This window comes from Copadichromis virginalis, linkage group LG7, assembly GCF_057382275.1.
Source record: "Copadichromis virginalis isolate Kocher_CV1m ecotype Utaka linkage group LG7, C_Virginalis_male_GT1.1, whole genome shotgun sequence".
Classification (NCBI taxonomy): domain Eukaryota; kingdom Metazoa; phylum Chordata; class Actinopteri; order Cichliformes; family Cichlidae; genus Copadichromis; species Copadichromis virginalis.
Window position 1 is genome coordinate 9,848,028 of NC_140624.1, and position 23,576 is coordinate 9,871,603.

General features: G+C 38.2%; 1 protein-coding gene across 1 annotated transcript in view; it reads left to right on the top strand.

Annotated features, from left to right (window-relative positions):
* The window catches only part of shank3a (SH3 and multiple ankyrin repeat domains 3a), a 255,418-nt gene that overhangs the window by 151,029 nt on the left and 80,813 nt on the right, over positions 1-23,576 (top strand). Inside the window, exons 6-13 of the mRNA XM_085461600.1 lie at positions 2,389-2,497; positions 3,020-3,171; positions 5,150-5,317; positions 11,582-11,698; positions 21,051-21,128; positions 21,453-21,519; positions 22,614-22,843; positions 22,976-23,145. Coding sequence (XP_085317726.1) covers positions 2,389-2,497; positions 3,020-3,171; positions 5,150-5,317; positions 11,582-11,698; positions 21,051-21,128; positions 21,453-21,519; positions 22,614-22,843; positions 22,976-23,145 — 1,091 coding nt within the window. The remainder of the gene's footprint in view (positions 1-2,388; positions 2,498-3,019; positions 3,172-5,149; positions 5,318-11,581; positions 11,699-21,050; positions 21,129-21,452; positions 21,520-22,613; positions 22,844-22,975; positions 23,146-23,576) is intronic.

Consider the following 23,576-nt stretch of genomic DNA (forward strand, 5'->3'; position numbering starts at 1 on the left):
TACCTACTGTTAAGTGGTTCCTAGTAAAAGTAATAGGTAATCAGTGCACAAATGGTTGAAGTAAATTGATGAATGCTCTCCTTGAGCCCACTGAAGTCTTTTCTTCAGTATTTTGTTCAAGCTGGAAAGATGACAGGAAGTTTTTAACTTATTCGGGAAGAAAGAGAATTGCAACATCTAAAGGAGGAGACATAAAAGAGGTGCAGAGATTAAAGTTTGATTATTTTTTTTATCTGGCCCAAAGATAAAATCAGGATGATTTGTGGAGTATTTTTGGTTGAGCTGTACTGTAAATCTGTCTTGCCTACTTTTTTTCTTTACCTTTATGCTTGTTTAGTTGTGGCACTCAGTTAACATTAGCAAGCCATGCCATGTCATCATTTCACTTCATTATGATAGATTTGTAGACCAAGTCACGCTAATCTGGTTGGGTTGTAAATAAACTGTCTGTTTGATATTTAGCAGATATTTTGGAATAACTGAACAAAATCTTTTGACCTTTGTTTTCAAGGTAGAGATTATTAAAATGTATTTTCATTTGTATTATGGCAAATTACTGGCCTTACAGGTAAAGCATACTGAGTTTAGTCGCAGCGGTTTGGCGTTTTAATTTGATGTATGACAGACTGTCACCATTTTAATTATTTTCAGAATTTTTAGTCAAACGTCAGCATGTCGAGAAAATAAAAAAGTGTGCATCCTTCTTTGTGTGTAACACTGACAGAAAGACAGCAAAAGGGAGAAGAATATAAAGAGTTCATTAAGACCTTCACCAAAGCAAATAAATCATTATCCAGGCTTTTTGTCTGTCTTCTGTTCAACAGGCAATAAAACACACATCAGATCCAGCTGATCACTGGCAAATCATCCCTGAGCCTCTTCAAGGCATTATCCTAGGTTTTATGCAGGACACACAACCACACTCGTTCGTAACACATTCACAAACCCAACCTCAATGCTCTTCCCACTCGTGTACATTGGCTGCCAGAGCTGTCTTTGTATCCCATCACCATAACAACTGCCTCTCTGAACGTTGTAAAAAGAAAAAAAAAAGGGAAAAGCCAAAGTGAATTTCTCTCAGTTTGACTTGGAGATAGTGAGAGTAGCAGTCGGCAGCTGCTCACAGCATGTCAGTGGTGTCTGTCTACAAGACACGGGCTTGTAGAGGCAAGCGGGTTGCAGATGACTTGGTGAGAAGAGAAAGGAGGTGTGTGATGTGAAATTTTGGAAGGTGTTGTATCGTGTGACTTTCAGAGCGTGGGATAAACAGTATATGATGCTGCACATGGTGAGTGTCAAATGGCTGCTGCTTTTTGTTCTCGTTACTGCATGTGAGTGCTCGTGTTGGTAAGCACGCGTTTAAATTTGTTGCGTTACATGTCTTCATTAAGTTGTGTGAAATGTAATGAGTTTATGAGTCTCGAGGCTTTAGTACATGCGGATATTATGTAATGAGAGAAACTGGAAGACCTTGAGAGAATGAAGGAGTAATGAAAGTTCTCTGTAAATCTCATTTGGGATGCTGCAGATATTTTATAATTACATCCTGGAGATGATATTAGGCAATCATCCATGTTTTTTATTGACAGTTTATGTGTTCAGTATTAAAATTTTGTTTGGTCAATTTCTCTCAATAATTCCTTTTGTCTTCTGTAACTACAGTACATTCTTATTGGTACAATTCTAGGCTTCACTTTTGCATTTTAGATTTATTGTTGCCCTGATTCGTCAGACTATTTTAATCTATTATGAAGTGTTAGCACTGGTGCCTTGCTCACAGCTTCATTTCTCGCTTTATACTCTACAGGCTTGCACTCGTATTGGTAAAGGTGATGAATATTTTTAATCATAAGTCACAAAGGAAATTAAGTGTTGTGTGTGTCTGTGTATTTTAGAGTGGATATGATTTACATGTGAGCTTGTGCTTCTGACTGTGTGCTTGTTTTATGAAAGTGGTTTTAAACATTAATTGTAGAGCCATTGTTGTGTGTGTGTGTGTGTGTGTGTGTGTGTGTGTGTGTGTGTGTGTTATAACCATTACATCTGAACTCAAAATATGACGTTAGCCTCAGGATCTCATTTTCTTGCCGCTAATCTCCAAAGGAAAACTCTCCCTTTCAGTGCTGTTTTGCAGCTCTGTCCATTTCTTTTTTTGGTCTGTCCTATAATAGCTTATATACCGTATCTTCTGAACATGTTCCATTAGCTTGCCATGACTGAACAGAAATAAAACCTTCAAACACAGAAGGAGCGTAAGCAATGACTTCAGCTTTCATCTCTGGACTGCATTATTAAACATCCCCATCCACAGGAGTCTGACATCATCCAATCACAGCTGTTTCTTCCTCCTCTTCCCCTACTCCCCGTTCCCTTGTCTCCCTCCATTAGGCAAACCTGAAGAAATTCATGGAGTATGTGCAGCAGAGGAACATTGAAAAGGTCTCAAGGTTCCTGGAAAAAGGCCTGGACCCTAACTTCCATGATCCAGACACAGGAGGTGAGCAAGTCTGCTAAGATTTCCATCCCTGCCATACTTGAGTTTACTTATTGTTGATGATTGTTTTTCTCCATCCTTGATTTGTCATTTCTCTCCTTCTGTCTTCATCACAAATGACCATATATGGATTTTCTGAAATAAGCCTTCTGCATAGCGGGTAAAGCTGGATTACTCTCTTTGCTAATCTCCTCGTGTATATGCAAATGTTTGTCCAGTCATAAAGGAGATTTCAATGCTGGGTGACCTGTAGTGTAGCAGATGAGCTGCGAAGTGAGGGAAACATGAGAATAGGCTGATTTAACACCAACTGGAAGCAGCCAGCAGACAGGAGGGTGACAATCTCGACTGAAAAAGGCAGTGATCCAACTGCAGAGTCATTGAAAATGTAAAGCCACAGACAATTTTGTCCCAAAAAAAATGCAGCGATTCAAGTGGTGGATGTTTTGGGGGAAGAATGCACAATAATGTCAGTGGAAATAAGCTGAGTTTTCAAAAGTGTTCTTTGCTTCCTTGTGCTTGCAGAATGTCCTCTAACGCTAGCAGCACAGCTGGAGAGCTGTGCAGAGCTCATCAAGGTGCTGAAAAGTGGAGGGGCACATCTGGACTTCAGAACAAAAGATGGGATTACTGCTCTGCACAAGGCCGTGCGCAGCAAAAACCATACAGCACTTATAGTGAGCACATTTCACACGTATATACAGTTCAGCCGGCTCAACCACATTCATGCAAACTCCCCGTCTAGAAAAGGAGAATGTATGGGCAGGTAATGTCTGGCAGCAGGTGCTTGAGCTATCGAGCACAGAGGGCACTTACTAAATGTGTGAGATTGAACTTTGAATATGCTGACATAATCACTGAATCACTGAATGGCCTTGCATGTGTCTGGTTTGAGGAGGCTTGTAACCCAAATGAAATGGGTTGTGTGAGTCATGTTTCCTGTTGAAACTGAACTGTTGAAACTGGAATGAGTTATTTCCACTTTTGATACCACAGTTATGGTATTGAATGATCCTACAGATCCAATAGGAGAGAGTTACAAATTGCAGTAGCTACAGCCTAAAAAGTACTGCCAGCTTTTTCCTGAGCCTCTCAACAAGCCTTGATTGGATGATGTCAGCTTTCTACTGGCTTTCTATTATAAGCCTACAGTAGCTCTTTAACATAAACAGGTGCCTGAACATGCAAGGTTCAGCATTTGAACACACAAGAATTATAAATTTAATGTTAAACAGTATAAAGAACTGGCAGCCTGTCCAGTGTGTGCCTGATCTCTCAGCCTATGACAGCTTCATGCTATCAGCTTATGACAGCATGAATGGATGGATGGATGGATGGAATTAAGTGAGACCTTTAGGGTGACAGAATTCAAGAATTGGAAGGAAAATAAGTGGGAGGAAAGGAGGATGCTGATTAGGGCTGCCACGATTAGTCGACTAGTCACAATTACGTCAATTATCAAAATCGTCGAGGACTGATTTAATAGTCGACGCATCGTTTGAAGCTTTGTAAGATCACAAAAGCCGCAGGAATAAGTAGTAGGATTTAAGAGTGTAATAACGGACTGAAACAGAAGATGGCAGCACTGCATGTACAAGGATGCCAGTTGCCGTTAAACGCCAAAGAAGAAGAAACTGTGTCCCAGAGTTCATAGCGCGGCCCAGCGCAGTTTCCAACAATGGCGGCAGCTAGTTAGTTTTAATGTTACTCTTATTATTCTTTCTGGGTCACAAAATAAACGTTTAACATATTTTCAGATGAGAATGTAGCTGTGTAAACCTCAAATATCTGCTCAGTTTATCAAGACACCACATATTTTCAAAAGCGCTCAGACGTTTTCAGAGATGTCTGTTACCCACTAGCTTCTTAGCTAGCCGGGGTTACAGGCTCACTAGAGCCAGTGGACTCGTTTTCACACCCACTGCTATCTTTCGCTACTCAGGTTAAACATATACAAATCACTTAGATAACTTAAAAATCTTATTGTTTGGCTTTTTTCAGTATTTTATTTGTTCCTGAGTAAATCGGTTTGGCTGAGATTAAAGTTATAGTTTTTACACAGCTGAATAAACGTCAAGCAGACAACTGATTATCAGAAGTGTGAGATGCTCGAGAATATACTCCGGTGTCCAGTTATATTTTAGATAGCAAGGAGCAGACGGCTGAGTTTATTAAACTCCACCGAAGCAATCTGCAAACTTCATTAAAATTTAATAAACTATCATCTTGTCTTTATTTTTAGTTAGCACATATCTTAAACACTTAAAGCTGTAAGCTAATGATAGTCATATAAGAGCAGATGCATTCTGGTGCAATAAGCTGTATGTTTTATGTTCAATGGATGCATGATCTGATTAGTCGACTAATTGCAAAAATAATCGGTGACTAGTCGACTATCAAAATAATCGTTTGTGGCAGCCCTAATGCTGATATTCTTAGCGTCATAACAGCAATAGAAAACAACTTTAAAAAAGCTTTTATCTTGTATCTTTAACTAGTAAAGTGTAAACATTAACTTGTATTTTAATTATTATTTATTATTTTTGGTTATTGTTATTCATCCATGCAAAGGTCTCTTTTATCTTCCCATTTCACTGTGAAAATTCAACCAAAACTGGTGACTTAAAACCTTAAACTTGCCTCTTTTCCCACTAGACGCTGTTGGACTTGGGTGCATCTCCTGACTATAAAGACAGCAGGGGGCTAACTCCTCTCTACCACAGTTCGATGGTAGGAGGAGATCCCTACTGCTGTGAGCTGCTGCTGCACGATCATGCACAGGTCGGCTGTGTGGATGAGAATGGCTGGCAGGAGATACACCAGGTAATACACAGTAATACACACATTACCCTAACCCAGACCTTCCCAAAGTGTGGGGCCCGCCCCCTAGGGGGGGGCGCAGAGCCATGGCAGGGAAAAGTGGGGGGAACAAAACGCTTGGACACTGCTAGCACGGGGCGCCTACAGAAACGCAAAGCAGGAGATGAAGCATAGCTGAATATGTTTCCAAACCAACTTCATTCTAAGCCAAAGACTAGAAAATATGGTGAAGCATATCTTCCCTTTGGTTTCACCTGTACAAGTGCCAAGGTAGGTCTCCCCTGCATAATTGGTTTTCCCTTCGTCGGGAGCACGTGCTGGGCTGTTCAAATCAGGGACAAACAGTATCCCACATTCTTGATTTTTAGTTCACAAACACTTGTTGTAATGACTAATTACTCCTGACATTTTGGAGATGTTAGCTCTTTATACAGTAAAGTTACAGCGGGATACAAATAATATCAGGCAGTTCCTGCCACGATTTGTTCCCCTGGTTCAAATCACGGACTAACAGTATCCTACAGCTGTTTATGTGTTTAAACCCATTTTGCACAGAGAGGCATTTTTTGAAAAATGTATTGATAACAATGTTGAATATTATTACACAGGAAAAAAAACAACTACAGGTAAAATAATTACACCGTGACGCCTCTGCCTTTCTAAATGGAGGGACAGTAACTCTGTGTGTATGTAAGCGTGTAAAACCTGCAGATAGTCAGATTAACAGTAACAGTATTTTGTCTCTCTGCAATTCATCTCATGTAAACAATAACGTGGCGCACAGCGTGACGTGAAAAAAGGCACATACCTTTGACGTTGCGCGACGAACTCTGTATTCCTCGTCCACACGTAAACGCAAAAAGGGAGTTTTAAAAAATCTCAGTTTTCGGTGATTCGAAACGCCGTTTACGTGTGGACGAAACAGCTGCGTTTTCAAAAATACCCGTGTAGGTGCGGACGTAGCGTAAAAGAGTTAGTAGTTTATTTTATTACTACCTGTCATTTATTGCAGTTTACTTGTATTTGCTTAATTGTTTACTAAATGTTTGAGGTGTGAAATAAACCGCAGTGGAGCAAAATATGGGTGTGTGTGGTTGGAGGATGTGTTTGTGCGTGTGGGGTGGTGGTGGTGGTGGTGGTGGTGGGGGGCACGAACATTTTTCTTGTAAAACAAAGGGGGGCCTAGCAAAAAGAGTTTGGGAACCACTGCCCTAACCCAAACCACATGTTTACCCTAAACCAAATTAACCACAGCCAAATAGCTGAATCTTAAGCCTTAAACCTCTCTTTGAAATCTTCAGGACAGAAAGTGTCTTCACTATAATGGTTTTGGACTTAAACTGTTCTGCTCAGACATGCGCACTTGCATGCACACACATACACACAGATAACATTGTAGGGCTGTGTACAGACTATTTTATAGTTTTGAAAACCTGTGACTCTTTATATAAAATCAGTTTAACAAAAGCATTGTATTAGGGATATACTAGCTCTATCAATAGATTAAAAAAATGATGTAATTAATCTCACAATTTTCTGTAATTAATTGCGATTAAACGCAATTACTTGATCAATAGCCTGGTTGCAATTACATTTTTTCAACTTTATATTTAAGCTTGTAACTGACATTTATGCAATACAATAAAGTAAATGCAGAATAAACACAAAGAATGTATCCTTAAATTCAAAGAGAATTTGAATAGATTTCTTGAATCTTTTAACACAGGTTCTCTCCTGTGAAATACATCTTTTTAAAAAACCTATATACTGATAGGTAAGTATACACTAATATATAACATATACTAGTGCTATCAAACAATTAAAATGTTTAATCAGATTCATCACAGGGTTACAGTGGATTAATTTTGATTAATCACAATTTAAATCACAATTAATATTTTTATTCTGTCGACACTTTATTCACCTTTAGTCACTTACAGTTATTTACTCACGTATTCAGTCAATGTAATTTTAAAACTGTGTATATACTGTATATTTTAAGTTTTTTTTTTTTTTTTTTTAAATCTCATTCTTATTGCCTCTTTATGCCATGTCCTTATTTTTAGCATCATGCTGCTCTGTTGTATCTTAATTGCCCCTTGGGGATAAATAAAGTCTCTCTGATTCTGAGTAAATATCCTTCATTTTTATTCTATATTAATCTAATTTCATTTTGCATGAGCAAACAGACTCGAGAAAAAAGGGAAAATATACGCACTTAACATGTTTATTGAACATCTCGAACATTCATGTTAACAAAATGTATCCACTCTCTCTCTCTGTCACTCTTGGGGAGGCGCTTCAAGTCCTTGAAACCAAAGCTTTTTAAAGCGCGTATTCTCAACAATAATTAATAGGTCAGTAGTTTGTTGCAATCCACTTGGCAATTGTGTCAGTCAATATGTCAGAGATAGACTTACTGAGTCCCCGATGCTCCGTGAGTGGTTTGTGGCAAGCTGGCTGACACTTTAGCCAAAGTCCGAGCAGCATTCCCGATTAATGTGTGCTTCGCGTCAATGTGATATTTTAAGCTGGAAGTGCTTTGGTGAAAAGAAAATTCCTTCTTGCACAATGTGCATAATACTTTATGTCGGTCGACTGTTCTGTCTTGTTATTTTTTTAATACTCAAATTTCCCGTCGATAGGGCAAATGTGCATTTATCATCTTCCATATTGAGTTGATTGTTTCAGCTGCCCGTCACTACCAGATCTACTGCCCATTTGCGCACGTGCGAGGCTAACTCTACTTGGACATTGTAATCGCGTTGACCGTAATGGCGGATTAGTTTACGTTAACACGTTAATTTTGACAGCACTAGTATATACTATCAAAAAGGCATGAGACCTGTGCGTTAGAGGTTTTGGCTAATCTTTTAAGACAAATTACTTACACCACTGTTGTATAGGCAGCGTAAATTGTCCACATAATGCTAGACAGGTCCAGGCTCTTATGTCACCTCTGGACAACTCACCAACATATGTGTGAAGTGGGTGCGAATGTGAGTCAACAAATAACTGTAGTAGGGCACACTGGGAAAGCTGGTGAGAGGGGAGATCAATCTGAGTTTTATGAAGTGTGTCTCCCGGTGCGCAAATAATCTGCAGGAGTGTCAACAGAAATCTCTGAGCACAGATTGCCTCCGAAAATAACAAAAAACAAACTGAGCTACTGTTTATACATAACTGAGGCTCAGGACCTGTGAAATTTGTGCTTCCAATTGTTTGGGACAGTCATTACCGCAGTTATATTGAAGTATTATGCACATATACTTATGTACACACATATCTTGCTCGCTTTATGGAGAAGTTCATGTCATATTTTGCACCTGCTTCCCTCCCTCCTGAAACTGTCCATGGTGCTGATTTTGTTTTTCTACTTGTTTTAATGATGAATATACCTCTTCCAAAGCACGTGTAAAGAGTACACAGGTGGAAAGACTTACTGAGTCTGATTGTAGACCTTTTATAAAAGAGTATAGCCATGAACAATAACTGTATAAGAAGACCTGGAAAGTAATAGCCTAGTTTATAGAAAGCACATTATTAAACTTGGGCTTTGGCCAAGAAAGCCCGTGAAAAATAAGTAAGGTTGCTTAAATTAACGGGCAAATCGAAGTGCTTTTAACCACTTGTTGCCTACTGTCCTAGAAAATATGCAGTTGTGTCTGAGTTATTACCAACCTAAAGTGGCTGTAAATACACATTGAGTCATTTATGGATACTTTTAGTATTTCGACAGTATTTTTTTTACTGTATTTACTACCTGCTTACTATTAGTAGAAATAACTCCCACAAAATATTCTATAATTTTATATATATATTACATAGCTAGCCATTAATTTAATCTGCGTTTGTACCTACCAATGGAGAGGTACAGTGTTCCTATATGACTAAAGTGTAGAATTTTATTTATTATTATTATTTATTTACAATGTGCTGCCAACATAATGTTAGACACACACACACACATATACAGGCTTGTCATGCCCTATAAAGATAATGCATAGTCCCTATATAGTGTTTTTATTTGTGTCAGGATTTTTATGTCTGAAAGTTCTTGCATGTCAAATGTTGAGTGGCAACATAGTAACAGAATCAAGCTTAGTGTATTTGAATGGGAACCTTCTTTGTCTTTACAAATGTTTATGGCTTTATATTAGGAGGGGGGGGGGGGGGGTTGTGTATTCCTCCCGTGAATATAATAAGAAATTTGAAGTTAGGACCAAGAGGAACGCGGATCATTAAACAGGGGCTGCGTGGATCATGTCAGTATCTGTTTGTCTGTCTCCCACACAAACCTTTTTTATTACATGTTGACATGAATTTCACCTTCATCTGTCTGTTTTTCTTTTTCTCCATAGTTACTTAGACAACACTGCTTAAGTGTGTTTGATCTCAAGGTATTGCAATTATTCTTACTTGGAAGTTATTATGAGCAAGATCAAACATTCTCAATTTGTTTTTGATTGCAGAGATTAGTTAAAGTGAACTTTGTTTCCAAGGAAAATAAACAAAATTAATAAAAGTCTTAAACGAAATGTAAAAGTTATTTGTGAACTAAACCAGCCTTTGTGTTTGTGAGGGTTTTATTGAACATGTCAGCTCAAAGGAAGCTCGCTGTACTGGAAAGACGAAAAGGCCTCATACGCGAAGGGATATCTAGATGCTGTTTAAGAGATTTTATGGCATTGACTCAGCCTCTACATTTCTGTAGTGAAATGTCAAAACAGTCTACACTTACTTACTTCTCAAGCATACTGCTTGTACAAAGCTCTTTATCATGCACTTTTCTTTCAACCGTTCACACAAACACTGACACACCAATTACAGCAGAGAAACTTGGAGTTCCGTATTTTACCCAAGGACACTTGAATGAATTTAGAATAAACTTTTTACTGTTTTACTGCATCTGTGGTTTTGTGTATGGCCTTCCGGGGCCTGGCCACACAGCCCAAGAAAGACATCCACAAAGCAACTTTAGTGCAGATTATGCTAATAACCACATCTCACCAACACACACCTTCTTACTTTTTAAGGAAGTGGTGTTAAAAAGCAATTCATGACAAGATTGCGTAAAAGAGTTTAGTGAAATCACCCAGGAAGTCTCTTTGCTGAAAATATAGAGGGGGTTTAGGATAAGAGAGCAAAGATGCTTTTACAGTTATTTGTTCTTATGTATGTTTTCACTATTACCCAAAAATAAAGTAAATCTAAGAATTCTTCAGTCCATCACACTTTTACTCCAATCCTTTCATTTTAACTCTCCTTCCACATCTCTCCCCTTCTCTGTGCCCTTCCGAGCATTAGCATTCCTTGGGCATGTATTGTGTACAATAGGATACACTGCAAAAGGGCTGATAACCAACAACAATCCCGGAATCATTTGTGCACATTCGCACTGCTGTCATACACTGTTAGCGAGACAGAATACAGAAGTGAGAGAACAATTGCTGGGGAGAATCGTGTACCTCTTTGTCAGTAAGGCGCACAAACCACAGATTTGGAGACAAAAAAGAAGAAGGAAAAGATAGAGATTAGATGAAAAGTTTATTGCTCAGAGTTATGTGAAACAAGAAGCAGAAAAAGTAGGAAAAGGCATAACTCTTGCCAGCAGAGCTTCACAGATTTCATTTAGCCTTAGGTGATGCAAATAAGATTTCCTCTTCTGTTTAGAAACTGTTAGCATAGGTGAGAATATTTTTTAGAAAGGAATTAGCTCAAGGAAAAGCATGGTCTGAAGATTAGCTTTCAACCATTTAGATAATCTGTATAAAGACATAGAAAGATATCTTGGCTTCTCTTTGTATTATGATTATGATAAATTCAAACTATTCCAGTATACAGTTATATTGTGATGAAGAAAAGATTATGGTTACATTATATTAATTTGGCCATTTTAAAGAGAGATTTTTCTTGGCTTATAACAGTTCCTTGCAGGGGTGATGGGGCATTTAACAAGCAACAAGTCTCTGTTACCTTGTTGGCGAAATTGCTACATTTGCCTGTTATTTTGGACTATTTTAATACAGCGATTATTGCCCTTTGGCTCTTGATGAACCTTAAGACCCGAAAATTGACTAATTTACTTATTTAAGTTGCAAATGCAGATTGCATCTGTGGTTCATTTCTGGACTTTGTCATTCTTTAAAACATTTCATTTCCCTACATATATCACTGTTATCCCATTAATTTGCATTATTTTCCCAGAGACCGTGTTTACTTCTTTTTGACTCTGTTAGTGTAAATGTTTTATCTCTGTCCTTTCAGGCATGTCGCTATGGCCATGTGCAGCATTTGGAACACCTGCTATTCTATGGAGCCGACATGAGTGCTCAAAATGCATCTGGAAACACGGCTCTGCATGTGTGTGCGCTCTACAACCAGGTACAAACACTTGTTTCAGGAAAAACATAAATAACATTTATGGACTATTTGCTTGGAGAATGAAGGGAATTGCATTTGTGTTGTAGCCCTGTGCGTTACACAGTTTACATCCAGTGTAGATGTTTAGTGCCAGTACAGCAGAGAAATGTCACATTCAGTAGCAGGGTGAAAAATCAAGGACATGGTGGTTAATGGCTCTTTGATGCATTTACATTATACGACAGGCACCAGAGCTAGCTTCTCAGCTGAGTGTGTTGGCTTTCTTAATACGCTTTAGACTAGTGATTTTTGTTGTCTAAAAAAACTAAAATTATACATAAATATTCTATTAGGAATAACTCAAAAATCTTGCACTGTACATCTGTTGTCTGTGAAGTAGGTCTGAGAAATCCTGCATGTGCACAATCCTTTATTGGACTTCATTGTAATGTTTTTCATATCGGTAAATACTCAATAACCCATAAGGATGAAGTAAACAAATATATGCATAAAACAAAAGAAAATGTATTTACAAAGGATTTCAGATCTTTTCAGACACTTGGGAGCCAGTGCATTCTTGAGTCTTCTTGGTTAAGCCTCTACAGGCTTTACACACCTGGATTTGGTCAGTTTATTTTAATCTTCCTGACAGATCCTCTCAAGCTCCATTTGCCCTTTGGCTGCACCAGTCACAGTCAGAAACTTGTCCTGAAGCCATTTCATTGTTGTCTTGATCTTTTACTAATTGATAGAGTTCTGTTATCCTTTCAACTGCCCCAGTCTCTGTAGAGGACTTCTAAACCTCATTTAGGGCAACTACTGGGTTTTTGGTTGACTCCTTGACTGTGACCCTTCCTCTAAGCTACTCAGTTTGTCTAGGAATATGCTGCAGGATCCAGGCTTAATCTTTTTTCCGATTTATTGAGGGCTTTGTGGAAGAATCAAAGGATAAGATATATCCTTGCTCTGATCAGTGCCTTATTTACCAGTGTGTGAACTGTGGTACCTTTACAAAAACAGGGTCTCCTTTTCTATACTGTACCCTACTAGCTGAATACCATAAAGCATGCAAAAGGTGAAGGATTTGAATACTCTGACGATATATTCTTTCAGTGTAAGTATTTGTCTATGCCTGTTTTCCACGAATAGTAGAAGCAATGATTGTGCTACAGCACTGAACGCTGTGCCACTCAACTTTCTTGGTCAAGGACATATATTAAGCTCAGAGACTCCAGGGATGTTACTTACAGTGTCTGTAAAGTTACAGAACAGCCACCACGCTGCATCGAGTGTTTGTGTGTGTTTCATAACGTCGACGGATTCATAACGTCGAAACCACAGGAATAATCCACCTGGCAATTTTCTCCATTGTATGAATTTTGATGCCAGGCTAAAAAGGCCAACTGAAGAGAATTGGTCTAAGTGTGGTTGTGCCACTGAAGTGAGCAACAATTAGAGATATTTTATCAGTTGTGGGTTACTAATACAGTTTGCATTAAAGTATGCACCAGGCAGGGATAGAATGTAATTTAATTCTTGATGCTTTGCAGATCGTGTTTCTAAACAAAGATGCATTTGAGCCTGCTTATAATTGCCATACAGCTTCCATGCCCCGTCTATTGCTCTTAACGCTAAGCCCACGTTTCTCATACTGAAGATGTCAGTGCAGCGCATATAAACATGCCATTCACTTCTTTTGGTATACCTTGCTGGCATTGGGTTGGACTTTTGCCTTCACAGCAGTTTTAATTCTTTGTGGTGTAGATTCAATAAGGTGCTAGAAACATTTTCTCAGTGATTACTACTGCCATGATAGCATCACACAGTTGCTGCAAATTTACTGCATATCCGTCCTGTGAATCTCCCTTTTCAGGCTTTTTGAATACAGTGAACACATTGTCACGTTCAAGAAACCAGTCGGATATTATCTGAGCTTTGTGAGATGGTTCGTTACCTTGCTGGAAGCAGCCTTTAGAAGATAGGTGTGGTCATACATGCATAGGGATGGACATGGTTCAGGCAGACTGATGTATTTAAACAGTGCTTATTTGGTGATGTTTATTTTCCAATCTTCTGTTGGCTCCATTTCCTGTTTTTCAAGGAAAAGGTTTTCAAGGTTTTTCGTGTTATAACAAGTGGATTTTGAGTCGCCTTCTGACCAACTCAGAGGAATCATTCTCCTCTGACCAGCATTAACAAGAGATTTTTGCACTGCACTGATGCTCAATTTAAACTTCAGCTGGTCATCTTGACTATGTCTAAATGACTAAGTGCAATGTACTGCTGAAATTTGATTGGCTGAGCAGTTATAATGTGTCCGGTGAGTACGTATTCATAGATTGTTTAATTTTTAGAATAAAACTTTGTCTGACAGACTAGGCATTATATACTTATTTAGCAAATCTTACTCAAACAGTAAATGGTGCATGTAGGGCACTATTTCCCACTTCGGGTTTGCACGCATTAAATATTTATGGCAGGAGAATTGTGTACCAGTTTTAAATAAGCTACAGTTTCCATTCCCGTGTTAATAAATATCACCCAGTCTAATTTCACTGTTTCCAACATTTTCAGATAATTGAAAACTTTTATCAGGCTATAGTACGATAGTAAATACTTGTTTATAGAATTAGTTTGTATTTTGTTCTGGTGAAACCAAACAGAAAAAAACAAAACAAAACTGCACAAATCCAAGTATAAATCTGTGAATACGTGCCTACCAGCTTTCATAGTGCCAGATGGCTGTGAGTCTTAGTGAGTTTGACATCCGTGTAATCTACAAGAAAATCTGCATGTAGCTTCAAATCTAGATATAGTAGCTTCAAATAAAACAATATTTTAATAACAATAATAATAATATTAATAATAATGAGGATAAATGCTTGATGTTAACGTGCAGTATTTCGTAATATGAATGAACAAGAAGTAGATTAGGGTAGTGGGAGATGAGGGCAGTATAAACCAGAATTCTCCTGAGCAAACCATGTAGATGTAGAGCAGCCAGGTGCTTTTTGGTTTAACCCCATGAAGCCTGAACCTTGAAAATTCTAATTTTTGAAAATGGAGAGTTTATTGAACCATCTGACAAATTTGTTTTAAATAAAATTAATGAAATTGGAATTTCCGTGAATGACTTTTGAATTGTATTGTATTCGCTACATCTGGCTGTGCAATTTATTTTGTTTTTTCAGGGGGTAAAAATCACACTGATGATGTAGAAGTGTCAAAGAACTGCATGTATTAAATGTGATACACTAGGCTAGGTTAAGGCTTCTCAAAGAGAAGATGCTTTTGTACAGCTTTGCTGGGAAGCAGAGATTTGATTAACATTAAATAAGTGCTTTCTCCTCTCGCTTTCTCTCTCCCAAATGAACTGAAACGTGTGTGTTTGTGTGTGTTGGAATGTTGTGGTTTAACTTAGTGCTGCACAGCTAATTTCAGTCATGATGATCAACATCACATTATCTGTGTGTGTGTGTGTGTGTGTGTGTGTGTGTGTGTGTGTGTGTGTGTGTGTGTGTGTGTGTGTGTGTGTGTGTGTGTGTGGTGAACACAGTATAAATACTTAATACTTATTGTTTGTAACACATTCGTGTGATTTAAGGCACTTCATGTTCACTGCTCAGAAGAGTGTGTGTAATGTATTACTCATGTAGTGGGAACATGGACCTGTTTACACAATTACATTGTCACGGTCTCTCTTTTTAGACCAGGAAATTCCCAAAACATCAATCATTAAAATTTAGTATGAAAAAAAAATAGTATGAAGACTTGGTTTGAGGTTTAGATCTTTACCTTTGCTCTGAATTAGAGGTATCATCCATCCATTTTCTCCTACTTAACCATTTCAGGGTTGCGTGGAGTAGGGGGCTTGAAGCCTATTCCAGCTATCACTAGATTTAATGCACCCATTTTTATATCTATCGTTTGTCTTATTTTTCCAGCGTTTTTCTTCTTTCAGCAGTGAAAATGTCACGTAGCTGGTCACTGTTCTTTAAAAGGTCTAAATAAAAAAGCAATATCTTGACCTAAGCTTGTGTAATTTAAGGGCCGGTGACTTGAAGATTTTAATTGTATGAAGGTGGTATTTTGCATGGCCGCACTAAATATGCAGGAATGATTATGGGATACAGTAATTCTCAATCTGTGACCACAAATGTATTCCAACATCATTCCTACTTTGCACCTTAACTATGAGAGTGGACTTTTTTTTCTTCTTTATTTTTTTCATCACTTCAAAAAAAAAAAATCAAGGTATAAACTTAACAGTGGTTTTGAAGAATTACACCACTAGCAAACAGTAGTTAGCTATATTTTCAGGAAAATATTGCCAGTATAAAATCCTCTGAACTGATTGAAACTCATGTGTGCCTGCTTTTTTTGCAGCCACAGACAGACTGGGTAAATAGTTTAATTTACAGTTACTTGTGCAACTTTCTTTTTCTGCAACTTTAAAGTCTTTAGTTTTGTAATGGATCTTGTCCAAGCTCTTGTGATGAGGACTGCTGTTATCCTGCCACTCGAGACGAATACGACGTTGAGCTGATCAATCCCAGGAAAATTGTGTCGAAGGGGGGTTCAGAAGGCCAAAAGCAGGCCTACATGAATGCTTACGTGCAATAAAAGTAAGAAATGCACTGCTACAATCAACTGGGAAACCAGTTGTTCTAATGTCAATAGATCCATACAGATGGATGGACAGAAAGATGAAGATGGAGTTTGCTGAATAAAAAGATTCAGTAATCATCAATAAAATGTACTTGAGCACTGCCCCGAAGGCCCTATTCTTTGGGTCTGACTGGCTATTTAAGTTACTTAGTGGGCTTTCAGCTTGGCAGAAGCAGTGAATGAAGGCAGGGCTCACATGCTTAGGAGGTCATGGGTTTAATGATTTAGAAGGGACAAAGTACTGTAGAAAATGGCAACACTGATGAGTGAAATTAAACAGAGGCTGTGCAAGACACAAACGGATCTATCCAAAGCAGTCAGACCAATGATATCCTGCTAGACCGTTAATTATTATATTGTTGTTGCACAGAAGAATAACATATTAGCTTGATATAAATGTTTCAATTTTAAATCCTCTTTGATGTTAATCACAAACAACTGTAAAAGCATGCTCACTTTTCAGTGAAGGATGCCAGATCTGCTGCTTCAATTTTAAGGGCAAAAGGAATCCTCAAATGTATAAACATGTCTGTTAGAGGAACCATCTGTCACACTTTTTACACATGACTGACCTGATCGTTAGTGAAGAGTACTTGATCTAAATCACTTCTGTTTGTATGTCTATGAATCTAAAGTAATCACATCTAACAAACAGCAGTGAGAACTGGATTATGGATTATTGTAGGAAGACTTGCAGAGAAGAGGAACACATGTGGTCCACATTGTAATTAGACTGTGTGTGTGTGCGTGCCTGTGCATGTGCATAATGACTTTAGGTTAATTAGAACACACGTTTGAGTCAAGACACATACTCGAGGTTAATACCAATATAACATGCATGTTTACCTTGCAGGTTAAATGCCAAAGTTGCATTAATAAGCAATAATTAATAATGCTAAAGTTCAGGTCCACCTGGTCTGTGTGACAGACACTTATTATCGCTGCTTTCTATCTCCTTATAGAGACTGCTTGGAAAAGTTTTGAAACTTTTGAACTAGCCTGGCCTTGTTGTGTCATTGCTAGAAAGAAAGACTGCGGTGCGCATTATACTCTAAACGACCTTCACATAGTCTTTGTATCTTCCTCTGTTCTTTCACTTGTAGCATTCCTGTCTAACCTTGATATATATTCTCCATTCTTCTCTGTTGTCACACCAAAGAGATGATGGAAATATATTTGTACATTTTTCATATGCACTCGAAGGCCTGCGTGAATGAAAACCTGTACCCATTTAGCGTTCTCGAAGAATGATGATTATGAGGCTTTACACTGAAAAATGTCTGCGTTTATTTACCTGTGTATGTGTGTGTGTGTATCTGTGTGTGTGCAGCTGCCTGAGGTATGGGTGATTAGCATTACTTAATCTAATAGCCATAGGCATTTATCTATATAGCTTTTTTGGCAATTTTAGCCTCAAGTGTGTTTTAGATATTAGCATAAAGAGTAATCATATATTATGCATATAACACTCGCTCTATTTTTAAATATACTCGGTGTATTCACCATCAGTGTTTACAGAGACTTTTCCTATTTCTTTGTGTTTCACCTGGCGTCATGCCTAATATACAGCCGTACTCAAATGAGTACATTTAGCAATATCAGCCAGAAAGTGTGGAAGCTCCAGTAAATATAGTAAACAAAAAGTTGTTGCACAAATACTTGTGGCATGACATTTTGTAGGTGGTTTGAAAAAGTATTTAACATAATATATAGCTTGTTTGAAAAGCAACAGATTAAAGGTGTGATCCATCACATCCCCCGCCAATACTAGCATCTGTGTTTTACCAGAAGAGGGTGCTCCAGTGCATACAGGAGTGGATCATCTGCTATAAACAGCCTGAAGAGTAAAACCACATGGATGTATTAACTGAACAACAGAATAAATGAATCTGGGCATGCATGTTCCTGAATGTGTGTGACTCACTAAGAGTCACTAGAGTTACTTTGCTGATTTTAGTGAAAGGTTAGTCCTATTAATTCTGCTCTCTGTGTTAAATTACATATCGACCCTCAACCAGCCAGCACATGGACACACAATCCTGTCAATTTACAGCTGGGCTTTCTTGCCTAGGGGTGTGTACTCATTTACACACAGTATGTCACACTAGTTCTACACAGAGTAAAACGGAAACTTGTTGTTGTGAACTAATCAGGAAGTCTGTTCTGTAATTGTTAAGATTCCTTCCTCTTTTTCTTCTTCTCCTTCTTTTAATTATTATTAAATTAAGCCCATGTTTTTTATACCCACACTTTTTGAATTCGAATTAATCTGTTGCTTTTCAAACAAGCTATATATTATGTTAAATACCTTTTCAAACCACCTACAAAATGTCATGCCACAAGTATTTGTGCGACAACTTTTTTTTTACTATATTTACTGGAGCTTTCACACTTTCTGGCTGATATTGCTAAATGTACTCATTTGAGTACATTTGAGTCCAAAGACATGTGTGTAGCGCAGCCAGACACAGTGCAATTAGTAAATTCAATATGTACTAAACATTTGCTTAGATGGAAACGTCCAAGACGTAATACACAAAGTCATAAAAATTATTATTTACTGAAGCATTTACAAAGTGGAAACATTTATATAGAAATACAGTATGTAAACATACATGAAAGTCAGTATTTGGTATGACAACCTTTATTCTTGAGCACGGCCTATATCTTGTAATTTTTTTAACTAAACTTCAGAAATGGTTCTCCAGGTTTTTTAAACTGTACTTCTCTTCTCTGGAGTTTGGCTGTCTTTTGTTCCATTCTCTGCCAAGATGACCTCACACTGCTTTAATAATGTTGAGATCCTTGCTCATTTTCTGTCAAAGTTAGATTCATCCCTCCATGTTGCCACTGATTTTTAGTCCGGTTCTTGTGTAATTTGCCAACTCTTTGCCCTTTCTGCCTTATTTCCTTCCTTAACAATGGCTTCTTGAAAGCTACCCTTCCATTGAGACCATTTCTGATGAGGGCTCACTGAACAGAAAATCCATCAACTGAAGGACCAGATGCTTCTCTCATGTTCTGTTTCAGACTTTGTTGGATTTGTTTTCTTTTTCTTTCTTTTTTTCTTTTCTTTTTAAAGATAGGACCTTCAGATACTGTAGTTTCCACGCCAAGATATGTTAAGTTTCTATTAGTGGTTTTAAAATCACTGTCTTAGTGCAAATATACAAATTATCTGTCTGGCATTTTTAGTAGATTTGCTGAATAAATGGGAACAAATGACTTGACAGTAAAGTGCCTAAACATACAATTTGAAATTGGGTCTTTGCTAAGTTGGCTGTTACATGTAGACACATTTATACTTAAATGTTTCATAGGTTAGTGTTAAGTTGCTTAACAAGCAAACAAACAAGCAAAAAAAAAAATGCAAATATTCCTCTGAAAATGCTCAGGACTGGACTGAAAAAAGCAATCAGTGTCCAAATAAAGCCTTTGAAGGCCTTCGAATCATCTTAAAAACTATTGCACAAAACCAGTAAAAAAAAATACAAGAAAGTCTAGAAAAAATGTTGCCTTGTACTGTATCACTGCAATGATGTGGATATAGGTGGGGATTATTTCACATATTGTGGAAACATGAATCTGTATGCACAGTCACACTATGAGGACCTGTCTGTCTTGGGTTTTAAAAGCCATAATGTAGATCAAGAAAATTTGGAGTGAAGCCTTAGTGTCAGGGCTAGACTAGTAGCAGTTATGGTTAAGGTTACTGTATGTCTATAGGAATAGTGTAAGCCTTCTGAAGTGGGAACACGGCATATGTCTGTGGCTAACTTCTCTTTGTACTTTAGATCATATTTTTGTTTAGATTCAACCTGCAGCAGTTAAAGTGTTCTTCCACCAACGCTTCTCGTCATGAAATAGTGCCTTAGTTGTCAAAAACTCATTGAATTCAAACATGCCTGCCTTGTATTTTTTTAAAAGTACCTCATGGAACGGGCTTCTTCCTGAATTCACAAATTCATGTTTTAGCCACAGGCGTTTCTCAAGAGACATTCTTGTTCTTTTTTTACACTGTCACCTCTGTCAGACTCATTTTCAAACAGTTTTGTAAGTCTGTTTCTTTTAGAAGTGATCAAAGAGGTTGCTTGTAATGCTGCCTCTGGCAACCACTGTCATGCTGCATAGCACACAAATTATTATACTCCTCTTGATATTTGACTTTCTAAAACCTTGTCCGAATTGTTACAAAGTTTTTCCTAGTAAATTTAAAATAATTCATCTTGCCTCCATGGTGTGATGTGCTTTTCTTGGTCGTCCTTTTTCAGTAGCATGTGATGTTAGAAAACAGATTCTGGAGACATACAATTTTCTTTGGCCCATCGCTGATACGCCCATTAATAGCTGCACTGGTTAACAGACGAGGAGTTAATTTTAGGTGCACTTTGTCTGGTCTGACATTCAGAAAACTATTTTTACTAATGCAGACAGTAGATGTGAAGCAATTCGTTAAACATGACTTATACTTCTTAAACTGTCCGTGTCTAATTGAGAGGACAATTAGAAGCTGCAAAACAACATCCATAAGTGCTCCAAAGAATCACATATGTAAGTGATTGCTGTGTCTATCTAGAATCTGTGTTTGGGAGTCATCATGTGTATTTGTTTGCATATCTGTATGCTGTTGCATACAATAGAATGAAGGACAGTGACATGTAATACTCCTATAGGTAAACACACACAACTCTCTGTTGTCCTTCAGGAGAGCTGTGCACGGGTTCTCCTGTTCCGGGGAGCCAATAAAGAGATAAAGAACTACAATAGCCAGACTGCTTTTCAGGTATGTGAGGTATACAAAAGGTTTACACACTAGTACGTCACAGCTAAATTAACTGAAATATGCAACCTGATGTTGGAGTCCAGCCTTTATAGCTGATGAAGCAGAAAATTGATACTGACATACTGACATTTGTTTTATGCACATCAAATATAATTTGCTTGTACATAATGGAGGTTGGTCAGTGTAGCGCTATACAGATTTTTACACAATCTCCTTCAACAAAGTGTTGAAAGTGTTGAATATTTAGTGAAAAAGTTAGGACGGAAATGTTTTTTCATGTTGTTCCTTTCCACTCCCTGTACGTTTCTCTGTTCCCATTTCCAGGTGGCTATTATAGCTGGGAACTTTGACCTGGCAGAAATCGTTAAGGTCCACAAAGCATCAGATGTTGGTAAGTTGACAGAGTGAACTTGGGGTTCCCAGGGTATTTAAAAGTACAATCTGAGGCACAGCCTTCAGCTTTCAGGCTTTCTGTGGAACCAGTTTGGATTTGGGAGACAGGCACTGTCTCTACTCTTAAAATTAGGCTCAAAAATTTCCTTTTTGATGAAACTTACAGTTAGGGCTGGATCAGGTGACTTTGAATCCTCCTCTAGTTACATTGCGAAAGGCCTAGGGTGTAGGGGGCTTGCCATGATGCACTAAGTGTTACTTCTTCACTCATCTTTTTTCACTCACTACACCAATCTGCATTTAAGTTATTAATGATTATTAAACTCAGGCTCTCTTCTATAGTGTGTCTTTTGTCCGATCTCCTTACCCTCACCCCTTACCAGTCATGGCAGATGACTGCTCCTCCCTGATCCTGGTTCTGCTTGCAGTTTCTACTTGTTAAAAGGGAGTTTTTCCTTCCCACTGTTGCCAGGTGCCTGCTCATAGAGGGTCGTCTGATTTCTGTATTAATGTGGGCTTTTCCTTACAATACAGAGCGCAGAATTGAGTGAATAGAATTGAATTGAATTAAGTGAAGGTAGACTTGGAGAGGCATCAAGCTCGACCTAGATAGCGAAGGAGGTCACGGAAAGTGATTATAATTTAAATACAGTGGAAAATACAAAGAAGAAAAAGTGAAAGAGATGAAAATGTAACAGAACTGGAAAATGTTCCTGAGGATTATTGGATCCCTGCTGAGTTTAGTAGTTTCTCTCTCTGAAATAAAGTACAGGAAAACTCTGCCATCTGGTGTGAGCAGGATGTAATGCCTCACTCTCGTCATAAAGGCATTGTGTCTCTTCTTACATTCAGCATGCTGAAATAGAAATTACAGTGAACTTCGTAACAAATTGCATTTTTTTGCAAACAAATTCCAAAAAGTCCAGTGATCCCTTTCTATATACTTTTTTATCTTATTCTGTATTTGATCCTTCAAAGTTAAAATATGGTAATTGCTAAGATTTATAAGCCACTTCAGTGGATTAGGAAATCCATCTTAAGGTTTTACTGAAATGCCAACAGTGTATAATTATGTGTAATTTTTCTTCTTAGTGCCTTTCAGGGAGACTCCCTCCTACACCAACCGTCGACGTGTGATGCCTGGCCCCCTGCCTTCACCCCGTTCCTTACTTCGCTCTGCAAGCGACAACAACCTGAACGGGGACCACGATCACATCCATGCTCAACCAACCAGAGAAGCCCGTGGCCGCCAGGGTCACTCCCCCGTCCCTTCACTACGCAGTCTGCCTGCTTTTGGGCAACAGCACAGCAGCCTTGGAGAAGTAAGCGAAGTCGCGCAGATATGAAATGTAAACCTAAAAAAAATGAATGCATTCATAAGAAAGAGTGAAGGAGTAAAAGAGAAGGATGATCTCAGGGAAGGTGATTGATGTTTTACACATGTCTTATATCAGAGTCGTCATGGAGAGATCCCTGACAGCAGTCTCCAGAGTACTGGCAGCTCCAGATCCTCCCATTCCCGTTCACCGTCTCTACATCACATGCATGAAGATGACAAACCAGTTCCTAGACGGTCCCACAGCCACGGCTACCCTCATGGGCATGGCCCTCGTGGAAGACTCAGGTTTGTAATAACCTGCGTTCAGTTGCGTTTTTTTTACTCAACTTAGCAGAGAGCTTCATAAAAAAAGTGAATCTGTTTTTATTTCCTGTTTCTAATTCATGTCTCACATTTGTCAGTCTTGGCAGCTATTCACTTAAGTACATCATTTTTATTGCCCTTGTGATTTTGCTAGCTACTTTGATTTTTAAACCTAATTTCAGAGAGCAAAGGGCCCCATGTGATGTGTCTGAATCACTTGTTAGTCACCAGGCAGCCTTCTGCATCCTATTCCATCTGCTACAGTCTGCTGCTTGTGATAATCATGACATAATATCAGTCAGTACAGAATCTTGTTTATTCATTCAGGCTTTGACATGTGAAAGTCCACCCTGGCTACAAAACTGTGTATTGGATCTAAAAATGTATGTTAATAATGTGGTAGTGACAGATTG